This window comes from Labeo rohita, chromosome 7 (genome assembly GCF_022985175.1).
Source record: "Labeo rohita strain BAU-BD-2019 chromosome 7, IGBB_LRoh.1.0, whole genome shotgun sequence".
NCBI classification, from domain to species: domain Eukaryota; kingdom Metazoa; phylum Chordata; class Actinopteri; order Cypriniformes; family Cyprinidae; genus Labeo; species Labeo rohita.
The window spans coordinates 23,338,532-23,358,123 of NC_066875.1; the positions used below are offsets into that span (position 1 = coordinate 23,338,532).

General features: G+C 36.6%; 1 protein-coding gene across 3 annotated transcripts in view; it reads right to left on the reverse strand.

Moving 5' to 3' along the window:
- Positions 1–19,592, reverse strand: part of phkb (phosphorylase kinase, beta) — a 90,648-nt gene that overhangs the window by 67,211 nt on the left and 3,845 nt on the right. For all 3 annotated transcript variants that reach the window (XM_051114578.1, XM_051114579.1, XM_051114577.1), the window contains 5 exons: positions 19,443–19,529; positions 13,443–13,581; positions 9,951–10,050; positions 2,295–2,402; positions 328–408 (listed from right to left, as the gene is read on the reverse strand). In XM_051114578.1, coding sequence (XP_050970535.1) covers positions 328–408; positions 2,295–2,402; positions 9,951–10,050; positions 13,443–13,581; positions 19,443–19,529 — 515 coding nt within the window. The remainder of the gene's footprint in view (positions 1–327; positions 409–2,294; positions 2,403–9,950; positions 10,051–13,442; positions 13,582–19,442; positions 19,530–19,592) is intronic.

Sequence of the window (19,592 nt, forward strand, 5' to 3'; positions counted from 1 at the left end):
GTATTGCTAAGGACTTCATTTGGACAACTTTGATTTTCTCAATACTTAAATAGTGGTTAAATTTTGTCATATTCTAACAAACAACATATCAATGGAAAGCTTATTTATTTGTATAAATCTTAATTTCCAAAAATGTACCCTTATTACTGTTTTTGTGGTCCAGGGTCCCAAATATGAATGCACCTTAAGGCGTTCATATTTGAAAAGTTGCTTTGAAACTTTGTGAAAAGGGCTATGCAAACATACAGAATTGAACCAAACTGAATTGAAATGACACAAATTAGACTGGTACTAGTACTTTTTTATGAGTAGTCCATGCAGTCATACCTCATCTGTATTGTAGATTATTTGTAGGCCAGAACAAATCATTTCAACCAGGTACAACAGAAACAGCGACAAGGCATCAATCTGTTTGAAAAGAAAAGAAATATTCAAGAACGGTTACAGTTAGAGCAGTTTTACAATAATATAACTTTATTCTCACACTAATGTAAAAAGAAATGGTGAGTGAAAGAAGAATCTGACTGCAATTTTGAAACGCAAGTTTTCATTCCTTGCCCATTACTTGATAAAATTGAATTTTAATAGTTTCATTCAAAAGGTTGAATTAATTTTGTGGTCTGTTGACCGCTGATCCAATCAGAAGATATTACAGCAGCATATATGCAATAAACAAGCAGACATAAAGAACGAGATGAGATAATCCATAAGACATCATAAAATAATAAAAGAGGATAACACAAGAGCTCATTCTAAAATTCTCAGTACTGTTAGAAAGGATACCTACAGTTGAAACAGAATTAAGAGTGACAGGCAGCATACATTTCATTTATTTAAAGGGGTCCTATTATGTCTCCAATGGGAGATATTTAGCTTAAAAAAAAAAAAAAAAAAAAATCTACAACGAACGGCTCCTTCGAACTACATTGTTGTTTTCCGGTTGTTGTGATGTCACATAACTCATTAGAATATCAATAAAATAAACCTGCCTACAAAAATTCAAAAGTTTGGGGGGTGGGTAGGGACGAGGTGGGGGATTAGCCTAACTTTAGCGATGCAACGCGGGGGAACACATGCCGATGCACGGCTGGTATAAACACAAGCACTGACTACCAGAGCGGCCGCGATCTGCTCTGGTGGCCGTGTCAGAGACGTAACGCACCGAAGACGTGTGCAGTGTGTGGTAAGAGATTTATTCATCATACAGTGTAGACAGCTTCACTTATAACGTGAGTGTTTTTTAAAATGCATAAACTTGCACTAGACTAGGCTAATCAGTGATGATGTTCTTTGATAATGTTAATGTTCTTTGCTTGTTTTCTGTAGCTGCTTTTTGAATAACGGAAGGAAATGTAAGCATTATAATTAATAAACTTACAATGTTTTTATTCAGTTGTTGTCATGTTAACTACAAATTAAGTCATATTACAAACATTTTAGCCTTACGCTAGAGCTGGTTTCGGTCAATGAAACTGAAGCCGCTGAAGATGCTGTGAATTACGTTTGTTTGTGAAGGGAACGCAGCTCCTGAAATACATATATCCGTCTATGTTCACGTGAAACATTCGTGATCCAGCTTCACTTACAGCAGAAGTGAGTATAAGGGTTTTTTTAATGAATCTTTTCGATCGCCTTTCCTAATAACGTGCTAGTTAGCAAGTTTAGCGGCTAAACGCGGCTAAAGTAAACAGGCTCGTCACTCCACAGAGAGAAGAGAGGGGCCGGGCGAGCAGAGCTCATTTGCATTTAAAGGAACAATCCCCTCAGAATGGGATGATTTTTGCAGAGCTCATTTTGACAACTTAAAAAGGGCGTTGTTTTACACAACCATTGAGAATTTTTAACCAAAGTATATTACAGACTTTTCATTAAGACCCTAGAGAATCACATCAACTTGTGGAAAATGGGCATCCGATGACCCCTTTAACTATAATGGAGCAGTCTTTGCTGCTTTGGCAGTGGCGTGGCAGTACTGAAACACTGTCTAAGCTGTTCACCAATCACAACACACTGGGACAGCTAACGAATCATAAGACATTTTGTTTTTCGGAAGGCAGGCCTTCATCAAACCCGGAACTAATCAAGCTATTTGTGCCAAGCTGGGGAGAAAGGTATTGTAATAATGTAAATTATGTTAAAAATAATGCGTTTTGCGAACAACCAAGCATGAGCGCATGTTCTAGTACACCCCCAAAATCATGTATTTGTAAAAGAGCATAATAGGACCCCTTTAAAGCAAACAACTTTCGGGCAGATTATATGAATAAAGTGTGTGAATGCAGTGTGGGAAGCACCTGCAGATGACTGTACTCTTCATACAGGTAAACCTCATCTCCAGTCTGCACGTTAAATATTGAGTGGAGGCACGTGGACGGACTCGGGTCCTGCTTAAACTTTTCCACCTGTGAGAATATTAGAGTGAGAGAGAAAAGATGGAGGGAGAAGGGTAGAGTTCATGAAAAATGCAAGATATAACCAAGGTATTGGCCATTTCATAATTTATCAAATACTTACTAAGGTAAGTGAGTGAGAAAAAAAATATTGATAGTCCTGAAGGTCAAGGTACATGCTTCCGAACACATTTTTATCTCATTTAAAGTACTCTTCTGTAATATAGCATTATATCAGTAAATGTACATTAGCTTTTAAACTGTAAATTACAATTAAGACGACTTGGGTGTTTGGGAGCAACTTTGAATGTGCACATCTCTCTACAAGAAAGATGTAGTGTTCCCAGATGTCTTCTTGGCTTGAATTGGATGCTAGAAAGCTGCAGAGATCTGCTCAATCAAGATGAGTATCTACATAACTCAAGTTTTTAGGGCTTTACTGGACACATAATCCACTCTCTGGCATCAATGATACTTCAACAGCAAAAACATATTTTAAAATGCCTTACTGCCAGAAATATTTTTATACATAAGCTGGTTTCAGAGATGCGACACGGAGAATTTGGGAATATGCGCTAGTGAAGTAATGAATGCTGGGTATTAAAATTTAGAAGGAATTATTGTGACTACATGTTTATGTTGTTTTGGCTTTTCTATTTATTGTAACAGGTAAGCAGGTAGGTAAGTAAATAAATAACCCCAATGTACAGCATGTATTAGAAACAAATAAACAACATGTTTCTCCACATTCACTCTATTATAAAAGGTCATTGGATTATTCTGTAATCAGGCAGAAGATGATATGCAGTTCATAGCTGCATGCAGTGAATGTCTACTGCAACATTAATTCTAGCATACATACACAAAATAAATACAGTTAAAAAAAAACAGTATTCTTATTCTTGTTTCTTGTAATGAAACAAAATTCTTTTTAAATTCAGTGGGTGTCATATTTCTCTTCTGTAAAAGATGGCCAGACCATTCGTGACACATGCTGCAGATATTGATATTTATTTTCTCTAACATTTGCTTGTTAAACACCAGATTGTTATTGACTTGAAGACATAACATACCAGATGAAATTAAAAGGTGATCAAACAGAAAGAGATGAAGATGATAAATAAATGGTAGCCTGAACAGATGCAAGTCGTAAACTCAAGTAAATAAGGAGATTACGGAGACGATAGGTAAGGCTTCTGCACTGACTCACCACAGAAAACCAATCACCTACCCAGCAGACGTGACTGCCGCAGGGGTTTTTTCCCCAGACGTTGAAAATGAGGTCGCAAAATATATATAAGCATGATTATTTAATGCGGCACAGGCATAAACTTCAAAATAAAAAAGCAGAAAGCATGGTTGATTTTCAGATGTTCATATGAACATCATGAATTATTAGACTGACTGATTATTTCTACAGAGATAAAAGAGAAAAAAAAATCATGCACTACATGTTAGTGACATCCGAACATCAGCTGATTAGTCAATATACAGTTGAGGTCATAAGTTTACATGCACCTTGCTACAAAATGTTAATCAAAATGTGAATTATTTACCAAAATAAAAGGGATCATACAAAATTCATGTTATTTTTTATTTATTTATGACCTGAATAAGATATTTCATATAAAAGATGTTTACATATAGTTCACAAGAGAAAATAACAGTTGAATTTATAAAAATGACCACATTCAAAAGTTTACATACGCTTGATTCTTAATACTGTGTTGTTACCTGAATGATCCACAGCTGTTTTTTTGGTTTGGTGATAGTTGTTCAGGAGTCCCTTGTTTGTCCTGAACAGTTAAACTGCCTGTTGTTCTTCACAAAAATCCTTCAGCTCCCACAAATTCTTTGTTTTTTCAGCATTTTTGTGTATTTGAACCCTTTCCAACAATGACTGTATGATTTTGAGATCCATCTTTTCACACTGAGGACAACTGAGTGACTCATATGCACCTATTACAGAAGGTTCAAACGCTCACTGATGCTCCAGAAGGAACAACAATGCATTAAGAGCCGAGGGTGAAAACTTTTGAACAGAACGAAGATGTGTACATTTTTCTTATTTTTGACTGAATATATATATTTTTTTTCATTTAGTACTGCCCTTCAAAACCTGCAGAAGATACTTACATGTTTCCCAGAAAACAAAATAAGTAAAATTTACCCTGATTTTCAAATTCAAAAAGTTTTCACCCCCCGACTCGTAATACATCAAAAAAACAAAAAAAAACAAAGAAACTGTGGATCATTCAGGTAACAACACAGTATTAAGAATAAAGCGTAAACTTTTGAACAGGGTCATTTTTATAAATTCAACCATTATTTTCCTTGTGGACTATATGTAAAAGACTTTTATATGAAATATATTATTCAGCTACACTGAAAAAAATAACATGCATTTTGAATGATCCCTTTTATTCTGGTAAAACAATTAACATTTTGCAGATTCTGCAAGGTGTATGTAAACTTATGACCTCAACTGTATACAGATATAATAGTCTACTTTGAATTTAAAGCAGTCTATTTTGATCTAATAACTATGGCTGTTGGGCATTTAATCATTTTAATGTAATTTATGTGGACTGTATTTGATATGTAATTTATAAATCGATGCTTAAAAAAAAAAAGTTTCAGTTCTTTGATAACCCATATCAGTTGATGTGACACTGAACCGTCAAGATATTTTCGCACACAGGCTGTATCCCATAAATCCCACACAGCCCCAAGGATTTCTTGAATCTTCCACACATGCATTAACAGAATATCATCTCTTCTAAAATCCTGGAGATACTGTGAGATTCTCTGGTCTAGCTCAAAATGTCAGTGCGCACACTATAACAAACAACATCCCTTGACTATTTTGTCCTTAACACAGATACAAGTGAGTGAATACATGCTGCACAGAAGCCGGTGAACCAAAAACAACATAAACCACAGATTCTTAAGACGAACCACATGACTGACGCCATTTCTAGCAATCGTTCACATATTATAATCCCACAGTTACGGAAGAGACCCTTCACCCATCAACACAGCAGAAAACTGGGCCGACCTTTCCCACTGACCGCATCGCACACGGGCCCCTACAGCATATTTTAAGTGTTAAAAATAAGTGGCCCATTTTTTTTATTCTTCCCTTCCCCTCTCTCGTCAGGTCATGAGAGGCATTCTTCTGTCCCAGATACACAATGATTTTTTTTTCTTCACACCAGTTACACAGCTGTGTAACAGCCCAAACACAGCTGTAAGTTTTTGCAAAATAAAAAACACTCATCCCTGGGTCCAAATCCACATCTCAGTAAAGCAAATATAGATAGAGGCAAAATGGGCGATAAAGACACCTGTGAGACAAAGGATGACATTTGAAACATCTGTTAGTCATCACTGCCTGCAAAATTAAACCAATAAAAACTGAAAGCACAACAGGGCAGTGAGTAACCTTCAGGAGCTAAAGGAACATCTATTATTCTATGACACACCACTTGGCAAAATAGAGACTCTATCAAAGTGATTTATTATGTGCGACTTTGGATTGACCTTTATTAAACTCATCAAAGCTGGCTGTTTGGAGAAAAAAAATCTTCTTATGCATGTATTTGTGAGTGTATAAAGACCAGTTTAACGCTGCAGAAGAAACACATGCGTGTCTTAACTATAATTCAAGCATTCATGCTTTTTTTGCGGCTTTTCATCTGTTTGTGACTTGTTTTTCACAGTCTGTTATCAGCAGCATGCCACAGTAAACACGTCTGTTGAATATACCTGGGGAACCGATGATATGAACAGTTGCAACGCATTGTGAGTTTATTAAAAACGCAATGTTCTTTGTGAATGCTATAGACAGATGTTAATGAGCACTGCACTGTGTAATTAACTGCATAAACGAGGTATTATAATTAAGACACAGAAAAGCTTTCTTGCAAATCAGGTCTTGGGGGTCAGGAATAAATGAAATGGAACAATTTCAAAGGCACAAGAGAGGCGTAATTGCTCAGGTCCACGCCGGGAGAGAACAGTTGCTTTAGAGCAATGGCCAACTGTAAAAAATGCATTAACATCAGCTCTTTTTGCATGTGAATTGCGACTACTGTTAAAGACACCCTCCCAACTAATAGTGCATCAGCACATCTGATTCATTAATTGTGAAAAATTGCCATGATCTGCATATTAAAGGCATTTTGTAGGTCAAAATGATTAGCAAATACACCTAATTTGCATAATGTATACGTTTCAAGAGAGTGATAAACAAGGCGCCTTGTGAACGTACTGTCATGGAACAATACTACTAGTTAAAAAGTTTTGGATTTTTTTAAATAATTTTGAAATAAGCCATTTATGCTTACCAAAAATACAGTAGAAACAGTAATATTGTCAAATTTTATTACAATTTCAAATTACTTTTTCTATTTTGATATATATATTTATTTTAAATGGGATATTCGATGCAAAATTCGCTTTTACACTGTGTTTGAATATATGTGACACTGAATAAAACTATTCATTAGTAGCATAGGTATATTTGTAGCAATAGCCAGCAATACTTTGTATGGGTCAAAATATTGAATTTTCTCTTTTACGCCAAAAATCATTAGGATATTAAGTAAAGATCATGTTTCATGAAGATATTTTGTAAATTTACAAAATGTAAATATATCAAAACTGCATTGCTGTGAACTTCATTTGGGTCATTTAAAAGGTGATTTTCTTAATATTTTTATTTTTTTGCAGATTACAGATTTCCAAATAGTTATTTCTCAGCCAAATATTGTCATATCCTAACAAACAGATGATGTACACATCTCAATTAAAAAAAAAAAAAAAAAAAAGACCCTTATGACTGGTTTTGTGGTCTTAACAGTGTGTGGACACAACCACCCTACAATGATAAAAATCCATTCACTCAATTATCAAGCTGTTTTGATTTTCTGAGCAGTACGACATCATACCCCGCCCACAGCCACAGCTTGTGCCCCAGTATGAAAGCTAGAAACGCTCCTATGCATTGCTTCATCCTGTGCATTTCCTTTCAGTTGGTGGTAAAAAAAAAAAAAAAAGAACACACACACACACATTACCAGCTGGACCAAAACATGAAGCAAAACAACTAACCAAATGACCACAGCCACTCCAGGCAGCTCACCATTGGAAAGTTGTCAAAACCCTGATTGCAGCAACATCCAACTGTTAAAACCACAAAAAAGTTCAACTGGCAGCCACTCATATGCAACCCCACAGTCAACCCTTTAAATAATGCCCAAGCACCATCCACTTTGTAAAGTGCGTTCACACATCTGCAGTCAAAAGCAACTCTTTACTGCAGTGTGTCACTCCCATAGCTGTGTGAGAATTGAGGGAATAGACAGAGACTTATCACAGGCAAAATTAGCAAAACAAGATCAGCTATTTGATTTGCAGCTTGTAAAGAAAACTTCAAAGCATAGTTCATCAAAAAATAAACATTCTGCCATTAATTACTCACCCTCGTGTCGTTCCAAACCATAAGAATTTCGTTCATCTTCGAAACACATGAAGATATTCATAATGAAACCCGAGAGATTTCTGTTTCTCGATTTGAAAGTCAATTACAACACCACTTTTATGCTTCCAAAATTTCATATAATGTAAGTAAGGGCAATCCATGAACGGTCAAGTGATTTAAAAAGTCTTACAATTACTTTATAATATAATGAACAGATTTACCTCACCATGGTTTCACTACAAACGAAACCAAAAAAAAAAAAAACACGATTACTACAGTTAAATCAGTAATCAATAACAAATTAACCATAGTTTTGCTCCACTGACCACTATGGTATTTTTAGTAAAACTGTGGTTATACAAATGGTTATCAAAACACCAAAAAACATGGTAACTACACTTTTACTACAATAAAACCATGGTTCATTTTCATAGGGTAATTTGGGCTTGTCATAACACCGGTGTTGCCAAGTCCGCGGGGCTACTTTAACACTGTTTCCACATGATGTCATATTTAGCCCCTGAAATACGAGTTTACCAGGGGAACCCCAAACAAAAAATGGGTACTTCATCCCCCTGGAACACGATTTTTAACAGAGAACCCCCCCTCGAAATGCGATTGGGCTAGTTGTGGGCTAGTTTTGAGTAGCAATTGGGCGGGTTTTGTTGAAAAAACCTGGCAACCCTACGTAACACACATAGAAACTTTTGTTTGTGTGGACTACCAATGGAATTTGTTTTTTAAAGAAATCTCTCAGGTTTCATTATAAATGTTAATTTCTTTTTCAAAGACAAACAAATGTCTTATGAGTTTGGAACTACATGAGGGTGATTAAATAATACCAGTTTTAATTTCTGGCTAAACTAACCCTTTAAAGGAGAAGTCCACTTCCAAAATAAAGATTCACATATAACGTACTCACCGCCTTGTCATCCAAGATGTTCATGTCTTTCTTTCTTCAGTCATAAAGAAATTATGTTTTTTGAGGAAAACATTTTGGCATTTTTCTTCATATAACGGACTGATATGGTGCCCTGATTTTGAACTTCCAAAATGCAGTTTAAATGTGTCTTCAAACAATCCCACCCGAGGAAGAAGGGTCTTATCTAGCGAAACAATCGGTTATTTTCTTTCTTTTTTTTGTTTTCCATTTTTCTTTAATAGGACAGTGAAGATGAGACAGGAAGTGAGTGAAAGAGAGAGGGAGGGTGGGATTGGGAAAGGTCAGTCCATTATATGGAGAAAAATGCTGAAATGTTTTCCTCCAAAAACATAATTTCTTTACAACTGAAGAAAGAAGGCCATGAACATCTTGGATGACAAAGGGGGGGAGTACATTACATGTGAATCTTTGCTTTGGAAGTGGACTTCTCCTTTAACATTTCATGAAAAATATAAATATTATTTCTAGTAAACATAAAAATACATTGCTAAATAAAATCACTATGTGGCACCAGTTATAACAGCAGGGCAAGTAAAAATTGGAACTAGCAGGAAAGGAAAAAAAAAAAACATACTGCTGAGCCCTGAAACAGTGAGTGGGTCCATAAAAAAGCCTCATACCATGTGTAGAGCTCTTTCTGAGATTTACTATAAACCCTAGAACAGAACAAAAAACCCAGTGTTGCTTGAAAGTGCAGCGAACTGGAGAAAACGTGAAAAGTAGAACTTGGGATGCATGTACATTTTCTTTGAAACAAATCTGATGTATAGTGGAAATCTACAGGGAAAGGCAAAGTCAGTCAAATCAACCAATGTGAGCAAGTTTAGGGGTCATAATAGACAAAATTACATACTCACAGTGCTTAATGCAATGCTGTGCGATCTTGCCAAACTTGTGGCAACTCTGCACAAGGATGTCTGACCTGCAAGCTGCTGCATAAGCATAACCTTAACCTTATAAGAACAGTAGTACCAAAAATGATCCAGAGAACCGTAAGGTTGTTTTGCAGTATGAAACCGCTCATCAGGGGTAAATAAAGCGATCTTCAGCAGGTTGCTTGAGTTTTCAAAAGGCAAAATTGATGCATGCAGCACTGCTGCGTTCTGTCCTATGGCATGACGCTGTGACCCACCTTATCAGACTGCCGCATGTAGCAGTACATAATCCCCCGCATGCACTTGATGGCAGAGTGCTCCAGTTCATGAGTGCGGCCCATGTCATCATCAATGCGCCTGTATGACAAACATTCTGCATGAGCTCCTGGAAAACACTTTATTATGTTGCAAATATCTATTTTAAATAGCAAAGAATGCAATTACCATTTACTGCAAGTGAAAAAACAAACATGCAGATGAGACAAACCTTTAACACATAGTGAGAAAGCTCATGTGGAGCATGCATGTGCACACACCACCCACATATATTCTTACAGAGACAAATAGAGAGTAAGTAATGGGTTCAGGCCTTGCTGTCAGATTGGAATCATCTTAATTAAACTCCTCTGACAATGCTAATATGCAGAGGTGAAGACTGATGACTACGTCTGTCTCTGATATACGCCTGCTCTCTATTTTTATCCTCGCATTCGTCCTCCAGAGGAACAACCGTCTTCAGGAGGAGTGAGAAGGGAAAAAAACACTTTGTCTTAGGAGTTCAATGGAAAATCTCTTTCTTGGGTGCCCTCCTATAAATCTTGTAACCTTGACCCGGGCCCCGAGAGTGCTGGTGACCTGCTTTAAAAAGAGTGAGGTGCGTGTGTTTGTGTGTGGTATAGATATATTATATACGTTTAAAATATCTAATTCACTTTTTACTTATTACAATGAAAAATATACACCCAAATATAAAATGTGAAAGTATAAAAGGCCTATAAACCTTCATATTTCAATGTTTTGCTTTTCTAGTTAAGAGACGCAATTCTGCATTCTGTTTGCTACCTCAAGTCAGGACGGAATTGGAATTTAAAAAGCGTTCTCAGTTCAACTGTTAATTATTATTATGAATGACAAACAACCATGGCTGTTAGAGACAGAGTAAACACATAAATAAGGAAAATAAACCTACAAAACAATATTCAAGTGTTTGGCTGTTTCAGTCGGCATTGGTTCAATTATTACGAAGGGAAAGCAATACCAAACCAATCAGAAACTGCCTAGAAAAGGTCATGCATCAAAACCTCCCACCAGAACCAAAATGACTTTTATTGTGTTTTTATGAAGCCTTTTTGTCCTTGTCACAAAATTCTTTCTTCAAAGCATCTTATTTTGTGTTCCACGGAAGTCACAGAGGTTTGGAATGACATGAGGCTGAATAAATGATGACAGATCTTATTCTTATTTTTGGAGGGAAATCTGCCTTCAGATGAAAGAAGGAAAGATGGAGCAAAACACAAGGAAATACTGCAAGTGAACCTCTTGGGAGAAAGTTCATTTTTAGGAAGGAAAATGTTTCAGAACACAAAGCCAAATCGCTGAAGGAGCTAAAGAACAAGATAAATGTTCTACAACAGCCCAGTTAAAGAGCGAGCAGGGCAGTGTTTGGTCGTAACATCTTGGACTCAAAGTGACTTTGGACAATCCCCCAAGAGGAATCTGGGGTTTAGCTCCAATACCTTGTTCAAGGGCATAAAGGTGAGAGTTCATCAATTCCCTCTTGAAGAGTTTGAACGTATAACCTTTAAGCTATACGGTATCCAGTACATCCCTGGACATTAAGTTCAGTCTAATTTTGTCTTAACTGAGCTTTGGAAACTGCAAAAGCAGCAGTCTATTACTTTGAGCACTAGAACAAATGTATCTGGATCAATGGGCCAAACTGCTCTTGATCAGTGGGTAAACATGCTTACTTTAACATGATTAAAGCTGCCACTGTAACAAATGTATCAAATGTGAAGAGTAATACTTACACTACTCTTCAATGCATTATTTTAATGCTTATCACGGCTGCTTTTATTTGTTCAAAATAATAATTGTTAAAAACACCAACACTATGAAATATTATTTTAATTTAAAATATCAGTTTTTTTTAACTCCAGTTTTCAGCATTACAAAATTCTTCAGAAATCATTCTAATATTTGTATAATTATTAATGTTTAAATGTTAAATTAATGTTTAACAGTTGTTTTTTTTTACCAATGATAATGACACATTCATGTTCACGGTTTCGTTTAAAGAGTTAGTTCACCCAAAAATAAAAATTCTGGCATTAATTACTCATCCTCCTGTTGTTCCAAACCCGTAAGACCTTTATTCATCTTCAGAACACAAAAAATAACGGCTTAAATTACGATTTCTTCTCTTCCGTGTCAGTCACATGCGTTCACCTTGTTTGCAAGCAAAAAAATTCACACGCATGCGTCATGGTACATGTCACAAACGCGCGGTAGAGACTGCCACAAAAGAGAAGAAATTGTTGAATAAAGTTGTTATTTCTGTTTTCTTTGTGCACAAAAAGTATTCTTTTAGCTTCATAAAATTATGGTTAAGCCACTGATGTCACATGGACTATTTTAATGATGTCCTTTCCAGAGGTTGCGCTAGACTTTATATATATATATATATATATATAGATTTCTTGATTTTAATAGATTCTCATTTTAATGAACCAGTATCATTTTCAGCTGATGAATAAACGGTGCGCAGTGCGTTATCCTTCCAATAAATACCAATAGGCTAGGCTGTGTGTTACTTTTGGTATGAAGCAAAGTCTCAGATTTCAAATTCTACCCATTGTATTAGGAAATTTAATCAATAAATACCGTTTTGGCGCTCTTTAATGTGCCGAGATAGATCGTTGTAGCTTCTGTGTACTCGCCTGTGCGTAATCAAATGCATATCAAAACATTTGTGACGGTCTTTTTGTTATGGATCCCCTGCACTGCTGCCACACTGGAGCGCACTATGCAAACGCAAATGCTAACGCAAAATGACGGATGGCCTTCAGATTTTTCCGTTACTGATAAATAAATTCCTTCAATGACGGAGAATTTTCGGTCAACGTGACCTCTGGTCCTTACTACCTTTCTGAGCCTTAAACATGGCATTTGCATTGCTGTCTACGCAGTGTCAGCAAGCTCTCAAATTTTCATCAAAAATATCTTACTTTGTGTTCCGAGGATGAACGGTCTTGCGGGTTTGGAACAACATGAGGGTGTGTAACCAATGACAGAATTTACATTTCTGGTGAACTATCCCTGAGAAGAGGCCTATTCTACCAAGTCATACCACAATACTGCTTAACTGGGACAAATCATAGACATAAGGTCTGTTCACACTAAGAATGACTCAACCAGTATGAATAAATGTTCACATTTTTGTGCGTAATACAACTCATTTGACAACACAAATTCATCTTGCTCACTAAAATAGCTCACTAACAGATATGCTTAGAGATGGTGTTTAATAGCTTGTTCAGCCTTTTGTCTTTGGCTGTTAAACTCATCTTTGCTTTTCCCAGACAGCACAGATGGTATTTACAGTACACCACTGCACATGGAGCCTCTGTGCTGTTTTTGCAGTATTGCATACCAAGATTTTGTACGAGTATGCAATGCTGGTAAATGGGAGCACTAGAAACCAATTTATATAAAAGTAACTGAACATACAGTGCTATTCAGTATCTGACCTGTATGCCAACGCCAGTGCCCAGACACTGGCAGCGCAGTAGAGGGAGTCTCTGACTTTAGCCTCCTTACAGGTGGAACAGGTCTTCACCGGGAACAGACCAGTGGTAGGGCTCTGATAATTCAGAATGGTGGACTTCACTAGAAGAAATGAAAAAAGGACAGAGATAAAAACAGATATAGATATACTTTTGCAACAGCAGGTACCTCCAAAAACATTTATTGATAGACGCCTTTTCTGTTATTCTTGTTGTCTGACATTAAATCCCATTGAATGTATAATTAATTAGGCCAATTAAATATTATTGCATGTATCTTGTCTTCATCAATGTGAAATAAAAAAGGCAAAAAGGTAACACAGCTTTATCCATCACTATGCCTAACTGTTAAACTTTCTCTCTCTCCACTGTGATTTCTCTTTACTAATGTATAATCAGGCTGAATAGGGCACTTCATTTTTCATCAGCACATTACGGCAGCACAAATGAAGGGGACATTCATTCCGAGCCATCATTTGTTATGTAGAGTTTGGGTCAATTCAAAGAGACAGTGCCAGCAGGGCTGGGGGATAAGGAGACACTGGGGGGAATTAGTCAGAATATTAATATACTCTTCAGAGAGACTGCAGCCAGGATTACTTTTTTTTCCGTCTGAAAAATCCGGCAAACCAGAAAGGGGCGATAAATACGTCTTTATCTGATTAGGTCTTGTACTGTAACTGCGGTTGATGCCGGCAAGACTGAAAGGAAGAATGCAGCTGGAGACTCCCAGAACGTTTCAGAGAGAAATGTGTCTGAGATCAATTAATCTAGCGAAATCTGCTACACAGGCTGCTATTACTGCCCATTTGCTCCTGTGAAAACCTTAAATTACTAATCAAGAAAGTCTCATTTGCAGTCATTTCACAGTCGGCGTGGGATCACCTGTGCATTAACTGGCTTCTTTGGAGAAAAGAAAAGAAGCGAAATGACATATTATTCACACGCATCTTTAGCGTGAGGGATGGAATGCATCACAGCACTCTAGATGCAAATTCTTTGAAGACTGCATCTCTCTCATCATCTATCAGCATAATGCACCTCTAAATCAACCCCGAACACTGCACACACAAACACAAGGTTTCCATGAAGAAGCCATTTCTATACACCAAGAAAATTGGGGGAGGGGGTCCATCACAGAGTGCGGAAAAAGACGGAGAAAACTGGTGGAAGACAGAGGAAGAAGACAAAGAGAGACTCTTTTGCCCATTAAAAGTTAAAGCTTGTTTTCTCCAGCCTTAATCTTGTGGAGGCAGGGGAAAGATAGCAGAACTGCATTCACAACAAACAGGCCAGAGAGGAGAAGAAGAGGAAATGAGAAGCACTGAAGCATGATGTCATTACCACATAAATAGGAAAACCCAGAAAGAGAGTGAGAAAGACGGAAAAATGAGAAAGACCGGAGATAAAAATGGCAATAACCTTCCATAAAAAGTTTAGAATAACATACCATGCATGTTGGATATAATGCGCTGAATTCGTATTCAGTACATATGATAATCCATCTTATAGTAAGAGATGCTTTTCAGCTCTGAGAAATTTGGAGGAAATCTGAATTATGAAACTTACCACATTCATTTCTTATTGTAGGATTTGTCTCATAGGGAATGACATGGGGATTCACTTAAAAAAAAAAGGGATTACCCTGTGCTAACGCTGTACGTTTGTCTGCTTCAACCATGACTCATGATTCAAAAGGATCATTGAAATGAGAAGCATCCTCTGTGTCACTCTTTACTCTTTGTTCTCTCTCACTTCCTTTCTCTCTCACCCTGCAGTGCTCTCATCTCAGGGTTGGCTGTCTGGGGATTTTAAATGAGCTTTAGGAACAGGTTGAAATCTGGATGGAGGAAAGAGATTGGAAACATAGATTTCATGTATGCAGTGTTCAAGAAACAGCTCTTCCATCGTTTCTGCGGAGGATGTAACGAGTTCATCGAGTACTCTACTAATGAGCTGAGGAGTTGAGTTCCGCTCACCAAGTCTGCATTTATTTGATCCAAACTACAGCAAAAGCAGTAATATTGTGAAATATTTTTAGCATCCTTGTTTTGGTATCCTAGTTTCCTATTTTAACATATTGTAAAATGTAATTTATTCCTGTGATTTCAAAGCTAAATTTTCAGCCTCATTACTCCAGTCCTTAGTCTCACATGATCCTTCAGAAATCATTCTAATATGATGATTTGCTGTTCAAAAACGTTTAATTTATTTTTGTTATTATTATCATCAACATTTAAAACAGTTTAATGCATATATTCAGGATTCTTTGATGAATAGAAAGATCCAAAGATCAGCGTTTATCTGAAAAAAAAAAAAAACTTTTATTTAGCAAGGATGCTTTAAATTGATCAAAATTGATGATAAAGACATTTATAATGTTACAAAAGATTTCTATTTCAGATAAATGCTGTTCTCAACTTTTTATTCATCAAAAAAACTGAAAAAAATCTACTCAGCTGTTTTTTACATAATAAATAATAATAATAATAAAAATAACAAATGTTTTTTTGAGTAGCAAATTAGTATATTAGAATGATTTCTGAAGGATCATGTGACTGGAGTAATAATGCAAAATATTCAGCTTTGAAATCACATCTGCATTTTACTGTTTTTGCTGTACTTTGGATCAAATAAATGCAGGCTTGATGGGCAGAAAAAAAACTTCTTTAAAAACACAAAGAAACACTGAAAATCCCAAAAATCTAGGCAGACGTTCCACCTTCCAGATACAACGATTATCAATATACTAAGCACCTACAGACCAGTTTGCTACATAATTTTTTCAAACCAGTTAAAACTTGTGTTTAAAACCAAACGTAATACAAAACTAAAAAAACATTGCAATTGGCTACATTTCTACAGTAATGTAATGTAACTAATGTAATGTAATAAATTAGAATGTTGTTGAAAAGTTCATTTATTTCAGTAATTCAACTCAAATTGTGAAACTTGTGTATTAAATAAATTAAGTGCACACAGTTTAAGTTTTTTTTTTTTTTTTTTTAATTGTGATGATTTTGCCTCACATTTTACAAAAACGTCAACAAATTAGAATATGGTGACATGCCAATCAGCTAATCAACTCAAAACACCTGCAAAGGTTTCCTGAGCCTTCAAAATGGTCTCTCAGTTTGGTTCACTAGGCTACACAATCATGGAGAAGACTGCTGATCTGACAGTTGTCCAGAAGACAATCATTGACACCGTTCACAAGGAGGGTAAGCCACAAACATTCACTGCCAAATAAGCTGGCTGTTCACAGAGTGCTGTATCCAAGCATGTTAACAGAAAGTTGAGTGGAAGGAAAAAGTGTGGAAGAAAAAAATGCTCGACCAACCGAGAGAACTGCAGCCTTGAGAGGCTTATCAAGCAAAATTGATTCAAGAATTTGGGTGAACTTCACAAGGAATGGACTGAGGCTGAGGTTAAGGCATCAAGAGCCACCACACACAGACGTGTCAAGGAATTTGGCTACAGTTGTCGTATTCCTCTTGTTAAGCCACTCCTGAACCACAGACAACATCAGAGGCGTCTTACCTGGACTAAGGACAAGAAGAAATGGACTGTTGCCCAGTGGTCCAAAGTCCTCTTTTCAGATGAGATCAAGTTTTGTATTTTATTTGGAAACCAAGGTCCTAGAGTCTGGGGGAAGGGTGGAGAAGCTCATAGCCCAAGTTGCTTGAAGTCCAGTGTTAAGTTTTCACAGTCTGTGATGATTTGGGGTGCAATGTCATCTGCTGGTGTTGGTTCACTGTATTTTTTGAAAACCAAAGTCACTGCACCCGTTTACCAAGAAATTTTAGAGCACTTCATGCTTCCTTCTGCTGACCAGCTTTTTAAAGATGCTGATTTCATTTTCCAGCAGGATTTGGCACCTGCCCACACTGCCAAAAGCACCAAAAGTTGGTTAAATGACCATGGTGTTGGTGTGCTTGACTGGCCAGCATAATATATTGTATATTGTAAATGAGAAACAAGAGACCAAAAACTGCAGATGAGCTGAAGGCCACTGTCAAAGAAACCTGGGCTTCCATAGCACCTCAGCAGTGCCACAGACTGATCACCTCCATGCCACGCCGAATTGAGGCAGTAATTAAAGCGAAAGGAGCCCCTACCAAGTATTGAGTACATATACAGTAAATGAACATACTTTCCAGAAGGCCAACAATTCACTAAAACTGTTTTTTTATTGGTCTTATGAAGTATTCTAATTTGTTGAGATTGTGAATTGGTGGGTTTTGTTAAATGTGAGGCAAAATCATCACAATTAAAAGAACCAAAGACTTAAACTACTTTTGTCTGTGTGCACTGAATTTATTTAGTACACGAGTTTCACAATTTGAGATGAATTACTGAAATAAATGAACTTTTCCACAACATTCTAATTCATTGAGATGCACCTGTAGATGCCACATTCGACCGCTCTAGGCATGTAGATGTGGCCGTCATCCTGGAATGGTCGACTTGACGTAATTCACCATACTGTAGGTTCGCACAGAGCCGTTAAGCCATTCTGTGCAGGATTGTTGCATCTTTTGAATATTTAGTGATTACTATGGTGAATGACATTAAGTTGACCATTACAATATGGCAGATGGCTTATGTATAGCGGCCCATAGAAACAGTTGCTAATGAGGCATCTACGTATACTGATCTATGTTTACAACAGCTCAACCAATCAGAATCAAGGACTGGAACTATTTGATTTATAATATTTATTTTAAAATCTCAGTGGTACTACAGTATTAGGTGGAAGAGGTTCAGATGACAAAAAGTTTGGGAATGTCTGAATTACATGTAAATAAGAAATAACGTGAATTTGTGCATTTTAATAAGTTTGAAATACAAAAGCCTTCCAAAGACATAATACATAGTTAAATTACCTACCGAGTGATAATTCAAATAAAAATGAATGCGTTCATCAGTAGTTGATACAATGCTGAAACACTTCAAAATGATTGAATGAAAACACCTAAAATGATTTTTATAAATCCAGCAGTCAAATGCTGTGTCACTACCTGACTAGTCACTGGTCTTTGTGTGAAGACAAGATTTCTCTGAAAACAAGATGATTATCCTATTATCTTTTGTCATGTTGTTTTCAAAGCAAAATATGAAAATAGAGAACAAAAGATGATTAAGAAAAAATGATTTTTTTCGTAGTGCATCTGCACAATTATTGGTCTGCCTGCCACCCTCATATGTGGGAATGACCAATCATTATGATATCAACAACAAACCAGCAACCAAGAAATTAGAGCTAACTTTAAATCAGTGTTTCACAACTAATACAAACATTTCAACTAATTTTCTTTTATCTAAGAAACTAAAAGAATGAATGAAACGATCAAGACAACTCTTAATCTTACATGGGCTGTTTCGTCTTATAGAGCAGTATTTATTGTCATGATGAAAACTAAAATTGAAAGTGAGATTAGGTGAGAGGAGAGGGAGAAAGAGGGTAGGCAGCAAAAGAGATGAGTATTGATTAAGAGCAAAATGCACAGAGGAGCTCAGCAATGAGAACCCATACTAGCTCCAAATGAATCTTTTAGTGCTTGGACTCAGCTCATTTGTTGGGTATTATAATTAAATGTAATAGTTTGGAGACTTTTTGAATCCTCTAATTAAATTAGGAAACATCTTACCATAATTAAATTATTTTGAAATATGAGTAAACACCAGTGCACTTAATACACAGATCAACTATATTAGGGGGGAAATCAAGAGTAACTTGGCTATTTGTACACAGCTTGACAACTTAAATGCATTGCTTTAGAACTGTATACTTGTAATTAAAACAAAAAGAAAGGTGGGGCATTTAGATGAAGCCTCATTTAAAGATCACCCAAGAGATATTCTTTGACAACCCTGAGCCAACCATACCATAAAATGCTCAGTTCGGCCTCTATTCTTAAACCGACGTGAAAAACACATTACATCCAGGACATAAATTCTCACCTGCGCTGTAGAAGCGGTCAAGTTTCTCCCAAAGGGGCTCATCCTCCCGGTGCAGTATGGATAGCTTAAGGGGTTCATAGATGGAGCCTAATCATAGAAGGCAAAGATAGATGTTAAAGAACACATGAATTGGCACAGATCTGAAATATT